General features: G+C 39.8%; 1 protein-coding gene across 2 annotated transcripts in view; it reads left to right on the forward strand.

Annotated features, from left to right (window-relative positions):
* The first annotated feature begins 1,208 nt into the window (after positions 1-1,208).
* The window catches only part of UBR1 (ubiquitin protein ligase E3 component n-recognin 1), a 61,124-nt gene continuing 43,369 nt past the window's right edge, over positions 1,209-18,963 (forward strand). For both annotated transcript variants that reach the window (XM_064713850.1, XM_064713852.1), the window contains exons 1-5: positions 1,209-1,330; positions 13,216-13,472; positions 15,575-15,653; positions 16,970-17,080; positions 18,426-18,556. In XM_064713850.1, coding sequence (XP_064569920.1) covers positions 1,250-1,330; positions 13,216-13,472; positions 15,575-15,653; positions 16,970-17,080; positions 18,426-18,556 — 659 coding nt within the window. In that variant the 5' untranslated portion in view covers positions 1,209-1,249. The remainder of the gene's footprint in view (positions 1,331-13,215; positions 13,473-15,574; positions 15,654-16,969; positions 17,081-18,425; positions 18,557-18,963) is intronic.

Here is an 18,963-nt window from a genome sequence, read left to right on the forward strand (position 1 = left end):
CTCAGTGATGGTGATTTTAAGTGACAGATTTCAGTAATATAAAAAAAGTTTGCAGGACTTCTTAATATGAAGATGACTAGTAGCTATGGCAGAGGAACTACATTCAGATGTTCTGAAGATATAAGAGAAGAACTTTGAGAGTACCTGTGGCTGTGTGCAGTGCAAAAAATCATTGAATATACCTGAAAAAGGTTACCTGTAAACTTTATCCCATCCATACTGATAACTAAAGAAAGTCAAAAAGCTGCTTGGAGGCTTGAATCAGGAAGACTACAGTGGGAGGAGGCAGTCTTCCCAATACCCAAGATATCAGGCATTCGATATGGACCTCAAGATCCAATGCTATGGCTATTTGTCTATTTCCTCGGCCTTAGGAAGGTGCAAACACAGGGAACTGGACTGCAACAATCTGGAAAACTTCCAGCAATGCATAGGCCGTGTTTGTCACCTATCAATCAAGATCCTAAATGCCCTAATCTGCCAAATCTGCTAAGCGCCCAGAACAGTTATAATATGCTGTTGGAAGGAGGTGCGGAGGAAAAATTTTGATCTTGGAGATCTTTTGGTCTTTAGGCTTTTGCCTAAAGCTACTGTTGCCTCCTACACCAAGTTAATAAAATTTTCCCTTTGCTTAGCCCATATGGGAGCCACATGGAAGTGGTGTGACTTTGCACCTGTGTAGATGCCACTTGTGCTATTATCTTGCTAGCAATAAGATGAGGGGGCATAGTCCCCTGCACCACGGGAGGTTTAGGTTAGACATTACAAAGAATTTCTTCACCGAAACAGTGATTAAACATTGGAATGGGCTGTCCAGGGAGGTGGAGTCAGTGTCCCTGCAAATGGTTTAGGAAAGAGTGGACGTGACACCCAGTGACACGGGCTGATGAGGTGGTGTTCGGTCGTAGCTTGGACTCGATGATCTCAGAGCTCTTTTCCAACCTAATCGATTCTGTGACTCCGTGATGCAGGGCGCGAAGTGCACACGTAGCACACGGCACAGTTCAAGTGCCTGCCCAGGAGCCTCACCGCGCAGCTCAGCGCACACCCCCACACGAGCTTCGCGTGCCGGCCGTTCCCACAGGCCCCGGCCAGGCCCTGCTGGGCCTCCCGCAGGAGGCGCTACCGAGCCCCGCGCGGCGGCGGCTGCGCGCGGGGCGGGCCCTGGGCTGCGGGCGCAGCGCCCGGTGACGGCGCCGGCTCCTTCCGGGCCGTGACGGCGCCGCCGGCCGCGTCCCTCGCTCTCAAAATGGCGGACGGAGCCGACAGAAGTCCCGTGGCGAGAGCGGCGGGCGGCCGGGCCCCCGCGCAGGCCTCGGAGCGAGCTATGGTGAGGCTGCAGACCGGCGCCGCGGCGCGGTTCCCTTTGCCCGCCCTCGGGAGCGGCCCGTGCCCTCCCCGCGCTGCCGCCCCGCCGCTCGGCCGACCAGGGCTTCTTTCTCCGCGGCTGCCGAGTTGCGCCACGGAGGACCGGGACGCGCCGCTCCGCACCGCCGGAGCCAGCGGGAGGGGGCGGCTCCACCCGGGGCGCGGCCTGGGCGTTGGGGCCGGAGCGGGCGGCCCGGTGCCCCCGTGCCGGCGGCGGGCGCGGCTGCGCACCCGCTCCCGGCGGCCTGCGCTGGCTGCGGCTCCGGGGCTCGCCGCGTCTGCCCCGGGAGCGGGGAGCCAGCTGTCACTGTCAGGGGGACGCGGTCTGGCTCAGTTCCCCGCTGCACCTCTCAGCCCCTGTCCCGGGTCTTCAGTTGCGCTTAATGGCGGAATTGAATGAGATCAAACTTTGGAAAGCTTCAGAGGCTGTCCTTTAAACCTTGTAGTGTATATGCGCATTTTAACCATAGTCCTTTACCTTTCTTAATTAAAGGTGACTCCACTGTGGAACAAAAAAGGCTGAATAACAAATTATTGTGTGGACCAACAAATAGTATAATTTAGAAAGAACATAGGAAGCAGTTGTTTGTTGAACAGAAATATTGTTTCTATTTGCGTTCTGCAAAATAATTGTATATGGATATCGTACTTTGTTATTGAACACATTTTGCTGTTGACCCTGTATAGTGGTAGCACATAAGTGCCTTCTGTGGTTTCCTCCACAAACTTGTGTAGTGATTACTATTTTTGAAACACTTAATCAGGAGGAGTTTAAAATCCAGAGGCTGAGAACTTAAGAAAGGAAGGCAGATGGATGTGTATGAGGCGCTTTACATTTTATGTTTTATTTTCTGTAACAGTCTGCACACACAGTATAGTTTGGAAACTGTTGACTGCTGGTGTTTAAAAGTTGGGTGCTGGCAAGCGTGTAGAATAGCTACTTTTTACATGATGCTACACACCACTAATAAAAGTAGAAAGCTGTTTACTCATGGAACTTGTCTTACATGTGGCAGCACTAAGCCAACAATCATTATTCCCTGTACCCTTCTCAGCATTTTAAGTATCTGCAAATCATTAGAAATGGCCCTTTAGTCACAGACTTCATTCTTAAGTGCTGGATATTTCTGTAACTGAAACAGGCCTATGTGTGGATTTTTTTTTTTTAATCAGGAACAACTTGATTTTAAACTAGGAAAAATGTGATTTGACTGCATAGTGTCAAAAATTGCAGCCCAAGACAAGCAAGTTTTTAAGCTTGTGAGCTGTGCCTAAAGTCAGTGGTACTGAGGGTAGTAGAGGCAATCAGCAGCAAAGCAGTGCAATCAACCTTCATTAACTGGGGACATCAGAGGCTGAGTTAGCCCAAGCAATCCATACAGCTGGTAATAGTGGTATTTGGAAAAATGAGGAGAGAGTTGTTGAAGAGATCCTTAGCTGCTCAAAGGTGATGCTGGTGCACTAAGTTGTCTTACTTTTTATGTGATTTCAGCCAATTGAAAGTGTCTGGACCGGAATTATCATTCCAATGAAGGTAGCTGGCCATCCAGACCGTGTTGCCTGCCATACATCCAAGCAAAATGCAGGGATTTTGACAGGGAGCAGGGGCTGAGGGTACGTTGTAAAAAGGGAGAAGAAGAGCCTGAGATGGTACATAGGTTGTGCCTGAGAGCATTTGTGATGTCAGATGGCAAACCTGGCTGTAGTGATGCTGGAGACTGCTGTAATCTGGAAGCAGTATCCCCAATTTATTGCTGTTCTAAAGATGGTGCTAAGTAGCTAGAACTAATATATCCTGCCTGACTTGTGCTTTCCCTGTGCAGAACTGTTCTGAAAGTCACTGTGGTGCTAGAATTGGACAGTGGTGTGGAGTGGAAAGAACTGGTTAAATAGAATGAGTTTTGGCTTGTCAAACTGAACTTGTCAAATCTGTGTGAATGTCTGAGCAGTCAGACAGACTCTGGCTCCTCTGTTCATCTCTGGCTTTGGGTGCTGTTGGCTGCAGTGCAGCTCCACATGTGGCTGCAAGCCTTCCCAGAATGCTGGGTGCATGATGCAGGATTACCTGAATTATTCTGCAGGAGCCAGCCTGATTCTGGAATGGATGGTGATGACTTGGGTAGTAAACTCTTCTGCACCCAGCCCAAGTCAGTGGTGTCTTCTCTGCATTTACCTCCAGCACTTCAGGTTGGGTGACTGTGGGTGAAAATACTTAACTTGGTGTTTCACTGCATTAGTTGGAATTCAGGTCCTGTCTGGGCATCTGCTTCCCCGTAGTGGCTGTATTGCTTTCTGAGCTGCCCTGGAGGAAAGTGGGCTGAATTTAATGCTAATTAAGTAGTTACCCTTGTCTACCAAAGGTTTACTTTCTTTCCTTTCCCAACAGCATCCACAGTTTAGATGGCTGATGGGCTGGACTTGGCTTGTCCAGTAGTTGGCTAGCAGGCATTGCTGGTGGCTTGACAAAAGCCTGCTTTGCAGGCTGGATCTTGCCCTTGGTTGGTTGTCCATTTGTATTCTAAACAAATTCTGGTTTGACTCCTGCCTGCTTTTGTGTCTGCTACCTGGAGCAGGGCCTTGATATTAAGCTATTTGAAGGATTTTAAATTTACACTGAATCTTCAAATGTTCATGTGTGTGTACCTTCTCAGTAATATTTGCAAAGAAAAGGGGTTTTTTTAAAAGGTTCTTTCTTTTGCCATCAGTCAGAACTCCTAACAAAAGGTGAGATGTAAGTGGTGCACAAGAAGAGAAAAGCTTTAACTATTAGGATATTTCCTTTAAAGACAGGAAAATTCCAAATTTCAGTTTCATAATGTAAATCACAATATAGGCACTTGTGCATTTTAATGTATTTCAGATCTCTTGTGTCATTCAGTGCTGTTACATAGTTGTGAAAATGTATATGAGGACTCCTGCTACCCTGGATGTGTCCTAATCAAGCAGTAATATGGAGGGGATATTCATATTCATGTGCAGGTTGTTTCTTGAAATTAGTGAAATCTGAGTCAGGCCTCTTATTTGGAGTTGCAGTGTCTTCTAAACTGAATTGACCTGCTTAGACCAGATGACATGTCCATATAATTTTACTTTCCTAAGCTAAATTTGTTTAAAACTTTGTTTTAGGTAAGCCATCATATCCTTTATCTAAGCCCTGAAATGCACTTGGTCAAAGCTGCTGTATTTAGAGCCGTGCAGCGTATTGGCAGAACAGTGTCTACTGTGCACTTGTGTCAGCGTCCAACGAATGGAGCTGTGAAAGTTGCAGCAGGTAACTGGAGCATGGCCCAGGTCCTGTTTGCATCCCTGTATGTTTACTGAAGTTCTTTCACATTGTTACAGCATCTGGTAGTGCTGTGTTTTTTTCTTTCCTGTCTGCTTACACTTGGTAATGTTTGTGACTTTTGTTAGTGCAGGGGTGAACTGATTGTAAGGGTGGTATCTGTTATCTTTGCTTGAGTCCACATAAAGTGCACAACATATGGTTGCTCTAGTCCCATTACAGTATTGCAGTTGTGAGAGGTATGTGGCTTCAGGAGAAAGCAGTGGATATTCCTGATAGCATGTAACTGTTTCAGTGTCTCCTAGATGTCACAGCAGCAGAGAAGTTAGGAATAAACAGGTTCTTGTATAAGGGAAAGGGTTTGAGGGATGCTGAGTGAGTGCTAAATATGGATAGAATCACCTGGATATTTCTGCACATTCTTTCAGTGCAGAATTAGCGTGTACAGTGGACCTTAAAATTGATGATAAATGGAAAATAAGTGTGAATACACAGAGAATTAAAAAAAAGCAGTGGTGTTGTTTTCTACCCCCTGCACCCCCAATCCTTCCATCAATGAATTACTTCTTTGTAAATATTCACTGTAGTTGCATGTTTTGAAGTGCAGCCTGGTGCTTGCTGAAACATTTCATGGATGTTATGTTCCTTCAAATGTAGGAGACCACAGGATGGATGTTAAGGATCAAAGAAAGAATAAAAGTATTTCTTTTGTTTCTCTAGAAACAAAATTAAAATTATGTCAAATATGTAGTCAGAACTTCAAATTCAATTTCAAAGTCTCACAAAATAAGTAACTCTGCAAAGATGATTTTGTTATTTTTATAGGGAGAATAACTTGTCCCCCAAAATATTTTGCATATTGTTTTGGCTTACGGTATGGTACTAAATTTCTGCTTCCTCTGGTGTTAATTGTATGTTGCTATCTATCAAATGCAGGTTTCACCAAAAAACTTGGAACATAAAAAGGTGATTAGATTGCATGTCCCAAAGACTTAAAAATTAGTTCCAGGTTTCCTGGCTATTTTTCCTGTTGAAACTACTTAGTAGTAGTATCCTGCTAATTTTGCAGCACATTTAGGCTGGAGTATCCATTTGGTAGGGAGGTACAATAGAGGTACCTCCAGCACGGTGGAGAGAGCTACAAGCCATGATTTGACTCCAGTTGTCTCCTTGGGCAGCAGATTGCTTTCAGGTGCTTCCTCCCATGAGCTGCAGCTGTGCTCTTGGGTTTTGAAGGTGCTGTGATTTAAAAGTGACCTGCAGTTTCCAACAAGTTGAGCAGCTTAGGTCTGTGTGTTGTTTACTCTGAAGAAGACCTTACTTTTAGCTGTCCAGCAGCTGAAACAGTAGCAGATGGTGCTGGTGGTTGCTTGTCCTTCTCTGGTGGTCACCCATTTGCTCTGGCTCAGCTCAGCGCTTGTGGCTGCTGGAATCGAGGTAGGTTGTGCTCTAGACAAAGCCTTGGTAGTCTGTGCTGGTTTTGAGTCTCATTCCAAGAGGGCAAACACCTGCATCGTTAAAGCATCTTTAGGCATGAATTGGCAGCCTGCTTTGGCTCAGGGGCCAAAGTTAAATGACTGAAAAGATCAAAAAGTTCTTTTATGTCTTCAGGTCGAAGTTGATGTTTTGTTAGGACAACGTTAGACAGTCTTGAACGTTACCCGTGTTGTGCCAAGGGAAAAAAACTTTAGAAACCTAAGTTCTTTCTTTTAGTGTAATTACTGACATGTAGAGCAGACTGGATACGAAAGTGAGATGACAGATGCATCAGAAAACAGATATTTTGTATTTGAGTTCTAAAGAGTAATTTTTACAACTTAGATTCTCTACTAAAACATTGGCTGTGCTTTGTTGGAGAATGTGAAACAACATAATTCCAGTGACAAAACAAATTAAGTTTCCATTTTAACTCCCTGAATTGTGCCCTTCCAGAGACAGAATTTATACTCCTAAAAAAAAAAACCCAAAACCTTGATTTAAGGCAAGGAAGAAGAAATATGTAAATTTCTAGTATTTATTTTTGAAGCCTCTTCTTTTTGCAGTATATATGTTTGAGGCTGAAATGGATTGCCTTGTCTTCATGTCATTTTTACTAAAAATAAAGCCTAGGTGTTCTCTACTCTAGTTGGATCTTATTTTCAGTGCATTAGAAAACTGGCAATTTTAAACCAAAATAATAAGAAGGAAAAATGGAGCCAAAATGTTGAAAGCAGAACCCTTATATGAAAATGTTAGTTCAAGAATCCTTTGAACTTTCCTTTTCAAAGAAATTTTAAGTATTCTGCCTACTTATCAAAGAACTTGTGCATATTTATCCTTTTAAAATGTCATATGTTTTCTCAGTTAGGTAATATCAGAATAAAAGTTTTCTGATATGCTAATCATATCAGATGATGCTGTTCTGCTAATCGGTATTTAAGTTGTACAAGTGTTCTGTGCCTTAAAGTAAAGCTGCCTTTTGCATTTGGTATTTATGTTGCATGGCACTGCTTAAAATCAGTATGCCCTCAGCATTTGAAATATTTACTTTAAAAAAGCCTGCTTTTTCTAGCTGCTTTGACAGGCAGCTGGTGTTGTCATCTTGTGCCTGACAGATTTTTGCTGTACGTAACAAAGGATTTTATTATTCCTTTTAACTGGAATGCTGGACCAGGTATGGGTTTTAGTTCATGCTATTGGTAGTGTCTGTTCCTTCATAATTTCTTGTTTTATGTTCATAAATATTAATATTCCTTTTCACTGATTAATTTATAGATCTAAATATAGTCTTGAAATTTAGGCAATCACTTTTGCACTAAAAGATCAGCTTGTCAATCAATGCAGTTAAAGTACAGCTGCTTTTTGTAATATTGCCTCGTGCAAGCTGTTATTTGGAAAAGACTTCAGAGTTCCAAGAGAACTGTGCTTAGAAGGTAGATCAAAAATTGTCATGGAAGCAACAGCTCCTGAATTAGTGTACATAATAAACCTCAGCAATGATAAGGAAATTTTGTCATAGGGGCCAGAAATCTCATTTGATGCTTGGTCAGCAGGTGAAAAGTGAATTGAGAGTGTTGCTAACTTTCCCTCCCTTTTTTTCTTACGTGCTTCTTTCTTGTTCCTGTTATTATTGGTAGTATTCTTAAATGGAATGTGTTTGTGAAAGACAAAATTGGATATGGCTATATTTGCTATATCCATGACAGATATTTTGCGTATTTTATAGCAGCATTTGTAGGCAATTAGAATTTCTCTACCTCTGACCTTTTGGCATGAGGCCTATTTAAAGGGTTTGGAAAAAACTACAGACAGTCCTTTTACATGTAGGATAAATATGCATGTTTGGTTGAAATTACCATTTGGGAAAAGCTCTATGTGGTTACACATGGGAAAAAATATTAGTTTGATCCCACCGAGGAGAATATGGTTCCCATGTAAGACAAGAAATTGTTTCCTAATGGTTTGCTCTCAAGTGGTATTGTGAAGCAGTGCTTGTGTCACAGTATTCTTCTGAAGTGTCAATAAAGATGACAAATTACTGCTTTTGTTATAATGCACAAATCAAATGTGATAGACAAAATGGTTTGTGTGTCTGCTCTTCTGACAAAACTGCTAGCTGTCGGGATCATTAGCTTGTCAGAGTGACCCCAAGAAAAATTTGAAAGTCTGTTTTCCCAGCCTGGTGCTTAAAGAAGGAGTCAGGGCTCTTCATTTCTCGGTCTCAAGGTTATTTATTTTATCTTATCTATAAAAATTTTCTCTTGCTCTGCCGAGGTCAGCTCACCAAGGCAGTCTGAGGCACTCTGCCTGCCCACAGGGTGGTGTTATGTCTTTATACTACAAACTACAAATGCAATGTTTACAATTACTTTCCAATACCCATCACCTATGTTAGAGAGTGAGCTTCTACTCTAAACCAGTCTCTAAGTGCCAACATCACAGCAGAAGATGGAGGCCAAGAAGAAGAAGGAGAAAGGCTGGACACACGCAGTTCCTCCATCTTGCCTCCTGAATCCCCATACCAAAACCCCTTAAATTTACTTTTCTACCCTGTGATAACTTCACTAATATTCTGCTTAAACTGTTGTGGCTTGCTGATCTTCATAGAAGGTTGGTAATTTGCTCCACAGGTCATAATCAAAACCACAGGCATTTTGGGCTCTGTGCCAGGGCCTCTGAGACCCCTGGCAGGGGTGTTGGCTGCTCAGGATAGCCAGAGGGATGTCCTGGGTCCTGACAGCTAGCACTTGAGAAACACAGCTTTGCAACTCCTCCTGCCTCCCTTCTTCTTCTTTCATGCAGTTTGAGAATTATCCTAACCTTAAAAAAGGTGAATGTGACAGGAATGTGTGATTGAAGTAGGAAAAGAGACGGGTCTGGAGCAGGTTAGAGATGTAAAGTAGAAAAGCAGGGCTAGGAGACAATGTGTATCTTTGATGTGCACCCTTCACTAGTGTCAGGTTCTTGAGTGTCACCTTTGCCTGCTGTTTCCAATACCCGTGAATGCGCACCGACGTAATGTGGATGTTACTTTCCCTCTGCAGGAAAGGTTGTGGTGTGCTGCTGCAATGAGAACTCTCTTAGCTCATTCTGATCACTGTTTGTGGGGGTTTTATTTCAGGGCCATGTGTATGTCCACATGGGCCATGTGGTTACATGGCTGTTTCTTTGGCAAACTTTAATTAAAAGTGAGAAAATGACCAAGAAACATGGTTCACTCAGAGTTCATTGAAAGAACTCTGCTAAGGTCACTAATACAAATATTTGAAAACTGAGCAATTTCAGAATTCAGATTTTAGATGAAGCTCTAGTGTGCTCCAAATGTGAAAGTGGTTCTTTTTCCTAAAAGGAATAATTTTAAGTTTACAGTCCAAAAATATTTTCCAGTGGGGTAGTGTCAGTTGGAGTAGAGTGTATTCAGCCAGCTTCCTCTAGGCTTTCCTCTGTTAGCTTAGAGCATATGGGCCCCTGTGAGTAGGGTCTGAGTGCTGGGGGCTGTGGAGAGCTGACTGATGGTATTATTTTGGTTACCTGCTAATGTTTCTTCCTTAATTGTATTATTTCATGGCTTCTGTCTCTTTCAGTACTGTATTTCAAATTTACTCTTGAGTGGGATCAAATCTGGAAAATAACTTTTCTCTAGAGCTTACTAGTAGCAGAAATTAGAACATTAATAGAGATTGACGAAGAAACAATACTTTTCCTTACGTAGCATTTGAATCACACAGTGATTGAGGCACCTCTGCAGGTCATTCTGTTCAAACTCCTTGCTCCAGCAGGGTCACCTAGAACAGGTTTCCTGGGACTGTGCCCAGCTGGCTTTTGAATATGTCAAAGGATGGCATTTCCACAGCCTCTCGGGGCTGCCTATCCAGGGCTGGGCAGAAAGCTGCAGTGTGAGCCCCATCTCGGCTTGTGGCTGTCTTGTGCATCCGTTTGGCTTTTCTAGGCTTCCAGCTCATCCTGTCAATAAAAACAAAAAACCTATCAATTCATATGTGTTTTTTAATTTAATAGCAATTGAGCACTTGGCAGGTATGAGCTCAGGTAAGGGAGTGAGTGAGCAGAGGGAAAATGGGACTTCTGAAACTGTTGAGTTTCAATATGTGGGCACAAGGGGACAAAGAGAGTCAAGCTGAAGGATCAAGTTTAATCTAGGGGGTGTTTTATTTGGCGGATTTTGTATTGTTAAACGTTTTGTATGTAATTTTATACTTTTGAACATAATACAGTAAAAAGATTTTGAAGAAAGGAATAAATTATTTCTCATGGGATAGGTCTGAAGTTTAGCCTGGTGCAGTTTTTAGAAATAAGAAAAATAATGTTCTTGTTTCTCTTATGAGTATAATGGATATTTCCTGGGTGATGTACAGGCTGAGCATATATTTTAGTGTTCTTACCAGAAGGCAGACAGCCTGCTTGAGAAAGTTCTCTTGCTTCCCTTCTTCCCTCTTCTTTCCTACTTCCTGTCCTCTCTTCTTGGAACAACATTTAAATAGAATTAAAAGCTTTGCATAAGAATGCTTGAAATGCTTGTGAGTTTGACTGTGTGAGGACCCATTTTATACTTCTGGCAGATTTTCAGGGAAGCTTAGCCTTGTGTTTCTTGAAGCTGTGACATGCTCTGGACCGACAGCACAGAAGCTGAACTTGCAGCATCTCCTGGGAACCTGGGTCATGGAGCTAGAAGGGGACACACTGGGATTCTCTTGTGCTCTCTGTGTAGCACAGAGTGTGCTACAGGGCCCACATCCCACCCTCCTGCATTTAAAAAGTACAGTGACCAAATTGGGAGGGGGATTTGAAGAAGGCATGATGCAGTATAGGTAAGATAAAACAAAAAGTAGTTACAGGAGGAAACATGTTTAAGCAGAAACACTAAATTATGAAGTTTGATTATGATAATAATTCACTTCCACTCATTTAAATCAGATGCATAAAAAAATAAACACATGATCAGGTAATTCAGTTTTCAGCTACCTCTTACCATTGAATATCTTTCTCAGAGCCATCAGCTGTGTGTGATTTTTTTGTTTTGTTTTTTCAGTGTTAATATGCAAGTATCTGATAAATTTGGATTTAATTTCTAGTTCTTATTTGCAATTTAGTGTCTTTATGCCCTGGGTAAGCATCGCTTTTATTTAATAAAAATGTTGCTAGGCGGTTGTAAAATTTGAATAACTTAATTAAAATAAAAAGGCACACATTTAATTTGTTTAATTTTCTTTTTGTTCCTCAGATCTGAATATGTGAAAATAAATGCATATCTATATATTTGAGTGCATGTATGTATATGTATACAAGTTGCATATGTATTATGTATGTGTGTATGCTACAGCTTTTATGACCAATAATTTCTGTGGTGCTTACTGCTCAGGTGAAATTCTGGAACAAACCAGATTTATTTGTTAGCATTGGAATTAAAATAACTGGCTCCTTTCAATTAATGGATGGGTCTTCATTTTCAGATAATAAGGGATAGATTTGAATGCTTTGTGGTTCAAGGAATCTGCTTAGACTGATCAAGCTGCTGCACTTACAAAATAAGAATATTCTAATATGATTGTGGGCAAATCTGCTGTTCTGCTTGATCACATTATCCATGGCTTATCTTTTTCATCAACTTCTGCCGTGCATTTTCACCCTGATAAATGAGGTAATGGGCTACCTAAGGGTAATGCTGAGGAAGATTAATTGTCAAATAAATAAATAAAGGATTGAGGATTTTTTGCTTTTCACATAAAAAGTTATGTCATCTACTTCTTTGACCCTTCTTTCAGTCTGAACCCTTTGGTGGTTGCTTTGCTCGCTCCCTTCTTGCTGGCCTGGAAAAAATACCCTTTAGAGCTTTATGAATTTACATATGTATTTTTTTTCTTGCGCTCATCTTCAATCTTTTGTGCAGTTTTGGGCCCCACAATATAAGAACTGTGCAAACCTACTGGAGGGCAGCAAGGATGGCAGAGGGCCTAGAGGGGGAAGCTGTTTGAAGAGCAGCTGGGGTCACTTGGTCCGTTCAGCCTGGAGGAGACTGAGGGGGAGCAGGGGCAGGCACTCATCTCTTCCCTGTGGTGACGAGTGACAGGACCTGAGGGAACAGCATGAGATTGCATCAGGAGAGATTTGGGTTGGATATTACGAAAAGGTTTTTCCACTGAAGGGTGGCTTGGTACTGGAACAAGCTTCCTGGAGAAGTGGTTGTGGCTCCAATCTTGCCAGAGTTCCAGAAGCTCTTAAGCACACACTGTGGTTCTTGGGGCTGTCCTGTTTTGGACATAAAGATCCTTGTGAGTCTGTTCCAACTTAGGATATTCTATGATATGTGGATTTTAACCAAGGTTGTGTTTGAAAGGATGTTCTCTTTTAGAGCCTTGACTCATTTGCAATAGGAAGAACCAAAAGTTATTTCTAAATCATGGGAATAATATGAAAAAAATACAATTCCGAATTGAAAGACAGAAATAGGACAATTGGAGAGAACTGTTTGGAGAAGTAAAGAAGTTAGAAGTGAAGTTATGGACTAAGAACCTCAAGTCAAAATACAAGTACTTTCATTAATTGTCTTACAAAAAAAAAATTGCATTTTAGCCTGGTTTCTCAATGACACTAAGCTTCCATGATCATTTGGGCTCTTTCTTCCTCAGCAGCTATTGACCTCTGATGATCAGTCCAACAAGGCTCTCAGAAGACATTTTGTGACTATCAGCAGGCAAAGGAGTGAATCCCAAACTTTTCCCAGCTTTCCATTTGTCAGCAGCTGAACAGACATCAAGCTTTGTTATTGGTTGGCTTGTGGGGGAAGAGTGTAGTTGAAAATTATTTAGTGCATGGGTTTCTCTAACACTGTAACATTGCACTTGCCAGCTCTTGGCTTAAAATGTTTTTAGTAGAAGACTTCAAGGAACAGAGGTGGTAGAAAATAGCAGAGAAATCACTAGAAACCCATGGTTTCTTGGATTTTATTGCTCAAAGAACTGACTTCTGATGTAGGAAAGAATTCTGAATTCACAATAGAAGTGTGTAATCCTATTTTCTTTATATTTCCTTATTTGTTTGTTTATCCATGGGTGTACTTTTTGTTGCAGTGGTGTGATGAAAGATTCGACTTCCAAGCTACATTTTTACAGTGCTTGGCAAAACATGTGCCAAATATTTACTCAGCTGAAATGGACCCCTTGGTGGAGAAACAAGAAGAAATGGTCCAGGCAACAATATTATACCCCCTGGAATGTTATTTGTTTGGGGAGGACCCAGATGTGTTCCTGGAGAAACTACAGCAGAGTGGAACCTCCCAGCTGTGTGGAAAGGTGTTCAAAGGAGGGGAGACCACGTACTCCTGCAGGTGAGGATGAGGGTGTGTTGTCATCAGTGTTCCCATCTGAGGCAATGCAGCAAAGTGCTTTAATAAAATCAGTTGTGCTGCTAATTAGACATTGCTTGTGTCATGGGACTTCTTTGCTTAACTAATGTTGGCATTTGTTTCCCACTTCAAGCCACTTTAGAGTGAGGAAAATTGTGTATGAAAAGAGGCTTTGGCGGAGAAATGGGGAGGGAAATGGAAAAGTTACTAAAAGTACTGAAAGCTGTTTGTTAAAAGTGTTGGATGATAATGTATAAATATGGAGTCTGTGCCTGAATTGAGGGATACAGTACTCACTCAACCTTTCCAAGTCTGGAAAAGAATCCAGCATTTCTGAGCATCATCAGTCCTTTGCTTTGGGAATAGCTGTGTGAGCAATGATAATTTTTCACCTTTTTTTATCATCCTGCAGTATATTAAAGGTGGCAGCTCATTGATTTGATAAAATTAATTTTATTAATTCCTGTTAATGCTAATACATTAATGAGTATCATGAATAAAATATATTATTATTAAAAAGCTAGCAGTTTTTGTGGTGAATGTAAAGATTGCAACAGTTCTGGCAATTGATGAGCATTAATATGATGTTATTGCCATAATTTATTCTAATTTTCAGTTTATTTTAAAAGCTTAGAAGATTTAATTAAAAATAGTAAGAGAATATTATTAAGTATGAAAAGCACGATCAGTAAAAAATTCCATTCCTTAGAATTTAGGAAGTCTCAAAATGAAAGCTCTCTATGTACTTTGTTTATGAATTTCCCTGTAAAGTTGTAATCAATCACATACTCTTCAGCCTTTTCTAGGAATCAGCTAGTGTTGTGCATGAAAGGAGAATGGTCTCTGAAGGAGTCCTGCTGTGTGTACTAGAAAGCGTACAGTGAGTGGGACAGCTGCATGAAGGAAAAAGCAGGACCAGGCGGTTTAGTGCTGTTAGAACAAGAATAATTCTCTTCCTACCTCTCCAGAGTTCATGTATGGTGGCAGGCAAAAAGATAAAGCTAAATGTCTAAGTTGATCTCTTTCTTATTTTTTTGAGTTGCAGTCTTGCAAAAATGTGGTAGTATTTCTACAAGGTACTGTATTGTACTACTGCAACTGAAGCTAGGTATCTGTTTGCTTTAGGCTTCTAAAATACTAAAAATCAGATACTCTGCAGTTTCAAAATCGGAATGTCTTGAATTTCAGATCTAGCAGGCACTTCTATCTTCTGTTTACTTTGATTAATCTTTCAGTAGAGTTATGGTAATTAATGTTACAGAAGTATTAAATTATTGTAACGATTATTATAATCTGAAGGTTTGGAAGGAAGCTATTTCTCTAATCAGAATTACCTTGATATTTTAGTTGTAAATGAGGCTTGAACTAAATGTTGAACAATGGTTTAGAGTAAAAAATTTGATATTTTGTCATTTAGCACCTGTCATCCACATTTTGCATAGAATAAAGATGCATTTAAAGAAAAAAACGTCCATGTTTTAAGGAAAAAGGCAATGTATAAAACGATGTATGTGAAACAGAGGATAAAATGGAATTAGATTGCCCATGAGTGTAATTCCCTGTTTTCAGGTTATTGAAATGCATGAGTGAAACTTTACAAGTTACATTTCAAAGTATGCATTCCTAGCTTATTTAGGAAGGAATTCTTTTCAGACTTTAACTTCTGTTTTAAAAGTTAGAAACATAATCTTGTAGAGGTATAGCAAAAGTTTAATGAGCAAACTGACTACTGACTGATGTTGGAAACAATAATAAAGGTTAATTCAGAGTCCTCACTGGTTTTCCTAGCTGCTTATTCTTAGCAAAACCAGAAAAAGTTTTGCTAAGCAAGTTTTGAAAGTTGAAATTGAGCAAGTTTTTGACTGAATTTGATGCAAGAGATTTCAGCACATGGTTCAAACTTAACAAGACTGGTTATTCTATGTCACAGAAGGATGATGAAAATCAATGTTTTTATAATTTGAATCTGTTGTTAATCTCAATTTTTTCCTTTTTTTTTTTTTTTTTGAGCAACATACTCTTTTGTGCATGAAAATTTCAGGTGTTTGTTTTAGAAAGTTTTCCACTTACCATTTCTGTTGCAGAGACTGTGCAGTTGATCCAACTTGTGTGCTCTGTATTGACTGCTTCCAGAATAGCATTCACAAGAACCACCGGTACAAGGTAGGAAAATCTTCGTTTAAGAAGTGGTACTTGTAGCTTTAGAGGCTATAGTGAACTGTGTATAAACCATTAGTAATTTTACTATTGAGAAAATAAATTCTGGAATTTATGAATTAATCTCTCTCTCTTGTGTTTTTAGCTATGTAAAGCTTCTAAGAACAGCACCTTGCTAATTGAAGAAACAAAGGAGTGTTTATTAATGCATACAGCCTAATTCTCTTTAGCAATTTCATGGAAGTGTAGGTCAGAGCAAAGAGCTGTGACTGAAAATGGCCATTGTGTCCCAAGTCCTGGTCAGTTTTGTTGGGATATAAGTAAGGTGAAAACCCAGGGAAACAGTCAGTAATGATTACAGAGCGCTTTGGAGCCACAGCTGGGCTGAGGAGCTGTTGTCATTTTTGTGTTTTTCAGTAAATTCTTCAGGCAGAACATGAGCTATGGAAGTAGGTAGTTAGATGGGAGCAGATTTGTAGAATAGATTCTCTATCCTTTTTTCATCTAAAGAATAGAGAATGTGCCCTTTATAGATTCATAGAATAATTTATGTTGGCAGGAGAGGTCACCTAGTCCAGCCTCCTGCTCAAAGCATGTATAATTAGATCAGCTTATTTTAAAATGTTTCAGGTAAATAACAGATTTTTGAATGTCTTTTTATTGGGTTGGAGTTTTTTTAGAGTTATTACAAGATTGGGGATTTGGAGGAAGCTAAGGGTAATTGGTTTTGCCTGAGTTTTGTCTGAACTTTTTGCCAAAATGGAGGCTCAGAAGTTGTACTCTTCTGAAAGTGCAATGCAAAGTTAAAGTTATAAAAATGTATTTAGATGCTGATTGTGTCAACTTTTTCTTTGGTTAGAACTACTACTAACTGTCTGTTTAATGTGCACATTGTTTTTTTATATTATTTTCTAACTTGGTGAAGTAATTTTAAAGAAGGCATAGCTTTGCTATTATTTTGTGAATAAACTCAGAAATATTTTGCCATTTATAAATAAGAACACTCATCAGTCATAGGCTTTTTCACTTAATTTCAAGTTAAATTTATTTTAGACTTGCATAGCTTTCTGTAGCAGCAATTTATTTATTTCTTTATTTTCTGCTCAAAAGGTTTATCTTTTACCCTCCTTCTCCTTTGCGAGGGGCAAAAGATAAACTTTTAACAGATAAAAAGTTTCCTTTTATCTAAAAAAAGTTATGGCAAGACTCTTCTGTTTTTAAGTAGATATTTATATTTGTGGTTGATTTAAATAATTCACAATGCTATTTTGCTCTTGCTTTTTATGACCATATTTCATGACTGAAATACATGGGTTTTCCAGATGCATAGCTCCACTGGAGGTGGATTTTGTGACTGTGGGGATACAGAGGCATGGAAGGCTGGACCACTGTGTAGTAAACATGAGCCTGGAGCATCAAGTTCTCCAAAAGAAGTAAGAACATTGCTTAAAGTGAAATAAAAAATTTTGTAAATGTTACTTTCTTATTTTAAAAAGTGCTTATTTCTGTATATGTCTTGTATAACTCATGTAACAAGTTCAGTCAAGTTGAATCAGGATTTCCTTGGTCAAGGTGTTTGGGTTCAAACATGTATATTAGACATCCTTTGAACTTTTTGCTTTTTGTTTGCAGGCAGTTTCATCTCCCTGTCTTGTGTTCTTGAGTCTTTCATTTGGAATTGAAATTGCAGTCTCTTGTTCTTTTCCTTGCAAAGTATATTAGTTCTTATTTACAAATAATTGGTTTCCCAGCAGTTAGCAAATGTTTAGAAGTTTGATTTTATTTTTTTCTGTTGTCTATATTACTGCATTACTGAACAATTGAATTTGTCAGTTACTTCTGGAGTGTGATCTGTCACTATGACTAAAAAGAATGTTCTGTGCCTTGAAACGAACCTTTTATGCTAGGATGTCTCATGGTTATTGTACCTGGTAAAAGAACATATTAACAAAAATATGCCATCTTACAAGGAATTCTTAAAGACAATGTAGAAAAATCAGCTGCTTCAGGTAAAATTTGGGGTTTTTTTCAGAGTCCTTCATTCTGAGATAATTTAGGATGAAAAAAACCTCAGCATTTGTCATTGTAAGCAGACCCCAAATCCCTGATGGTTTTGTAGCAGACATACTGTTATTGATGTTCCAGTCCAAAAGTTGAATGGAAAAGGAATAAAAAGCACTGGCCTTACAGAAAAATGAGACAAAGTTTTCCTTCACTTTTTTTGTCCTTCTTTTTGAAGAAAGTTAATGGATTTCAGAGATAAAAATGGTTGAAGCTGCAATAAGGAGTGATTTGTTTACCAGGGGAGCTTGTTGCTTGGTCTGCACTGGAAACTTTTAATATCTATGGGAATGCAGAAAGCTTTTAACAGCTTTTTTGATTGCAATTAAAAAAAAAAAAAACCTAAATTATAAAAATTTAAAAAAATTAAACAAGTATTTTTAGAAAAGAAACTAACACATTTGATGAGGCCTTTCATATTCTAGGCCTGGATAAAACGTGGATGCATAAAGACAGGTATATGAAACTGTTGGAGCACTACTGAGAGCCCTTGCAATGAAACAACTTTGTAAAGAAGAAATTAGGTGAGGTTAATTTGCTTGAAAATTGTGAAAAGGATTATTTCTTGATTGTAGTACACATATGTATATATAATTTACAGTATATATGTATATATTATAGTATAATTTCCTACAATATTAATAAGGTACTATATCAACCCCCATTTAATTTTTTTTTAGATTTTTTTCCATATTAATGTTATCTTATGTTTTACAGAATTCTGAATGTCAGTTGAATGAAGAAATTATGGAGCATTCTAGAAGAGTGTTTCCTTCTGTGATAAAATACATTGTAGATATGCTTATCTGGGAGGAAGAGAAGGAACTGCCTGTGGAGCTCACCATTAGGTAGAGAGTATTTCCAACTTTCTTTTCAATTCATTAGCAACTTGGATTATAATGTTGCCTGAAATAGTCTCATACTCATGCAGACATTAGTGCTGAAATCCCTGTAAACAGCACTGTGGTATATATGACCCAGAGTTATGAAGAGAAAAGCTTTTAATACTTGATGGGAAAAGTAGTGTGTGACTGTCCTCCCTCAGTCACTGAAGGGAATTGCTCCTGAGGCAGCCTGATCTACAGTGAAATGGCAGCTCTTGGTGCAGGGGAGGAAATGTCGGGAGTGGAGAGACCCACCAGGGGCCATTGGCTGTCTTGGGAGACACTGATGGGCTGCTAAGGGGCAGGGGAGCAGAACTGAGCTGGCAGATTTGCAAGGATACTTTCCACAGTGCTTGAGAGAAAGATGTGGA

Source organism: Zonotrichia leucophrys, chromosome 5 (assembly GCF_028769735.1).
Source record: "Zonotrichia leucophrys gambelii isolate GWCS_2022_RI chromosome 5, RI_Zleu_2.0, whole genome shotgun sequence".
In the NCBI taxonomy this organism is placed as follows: Eukaryota; Metazoa; Chordata; class Aves; order Passeriformes; family Passerellidae; genus Zonotrichia; species Zonotrichia leucophrys.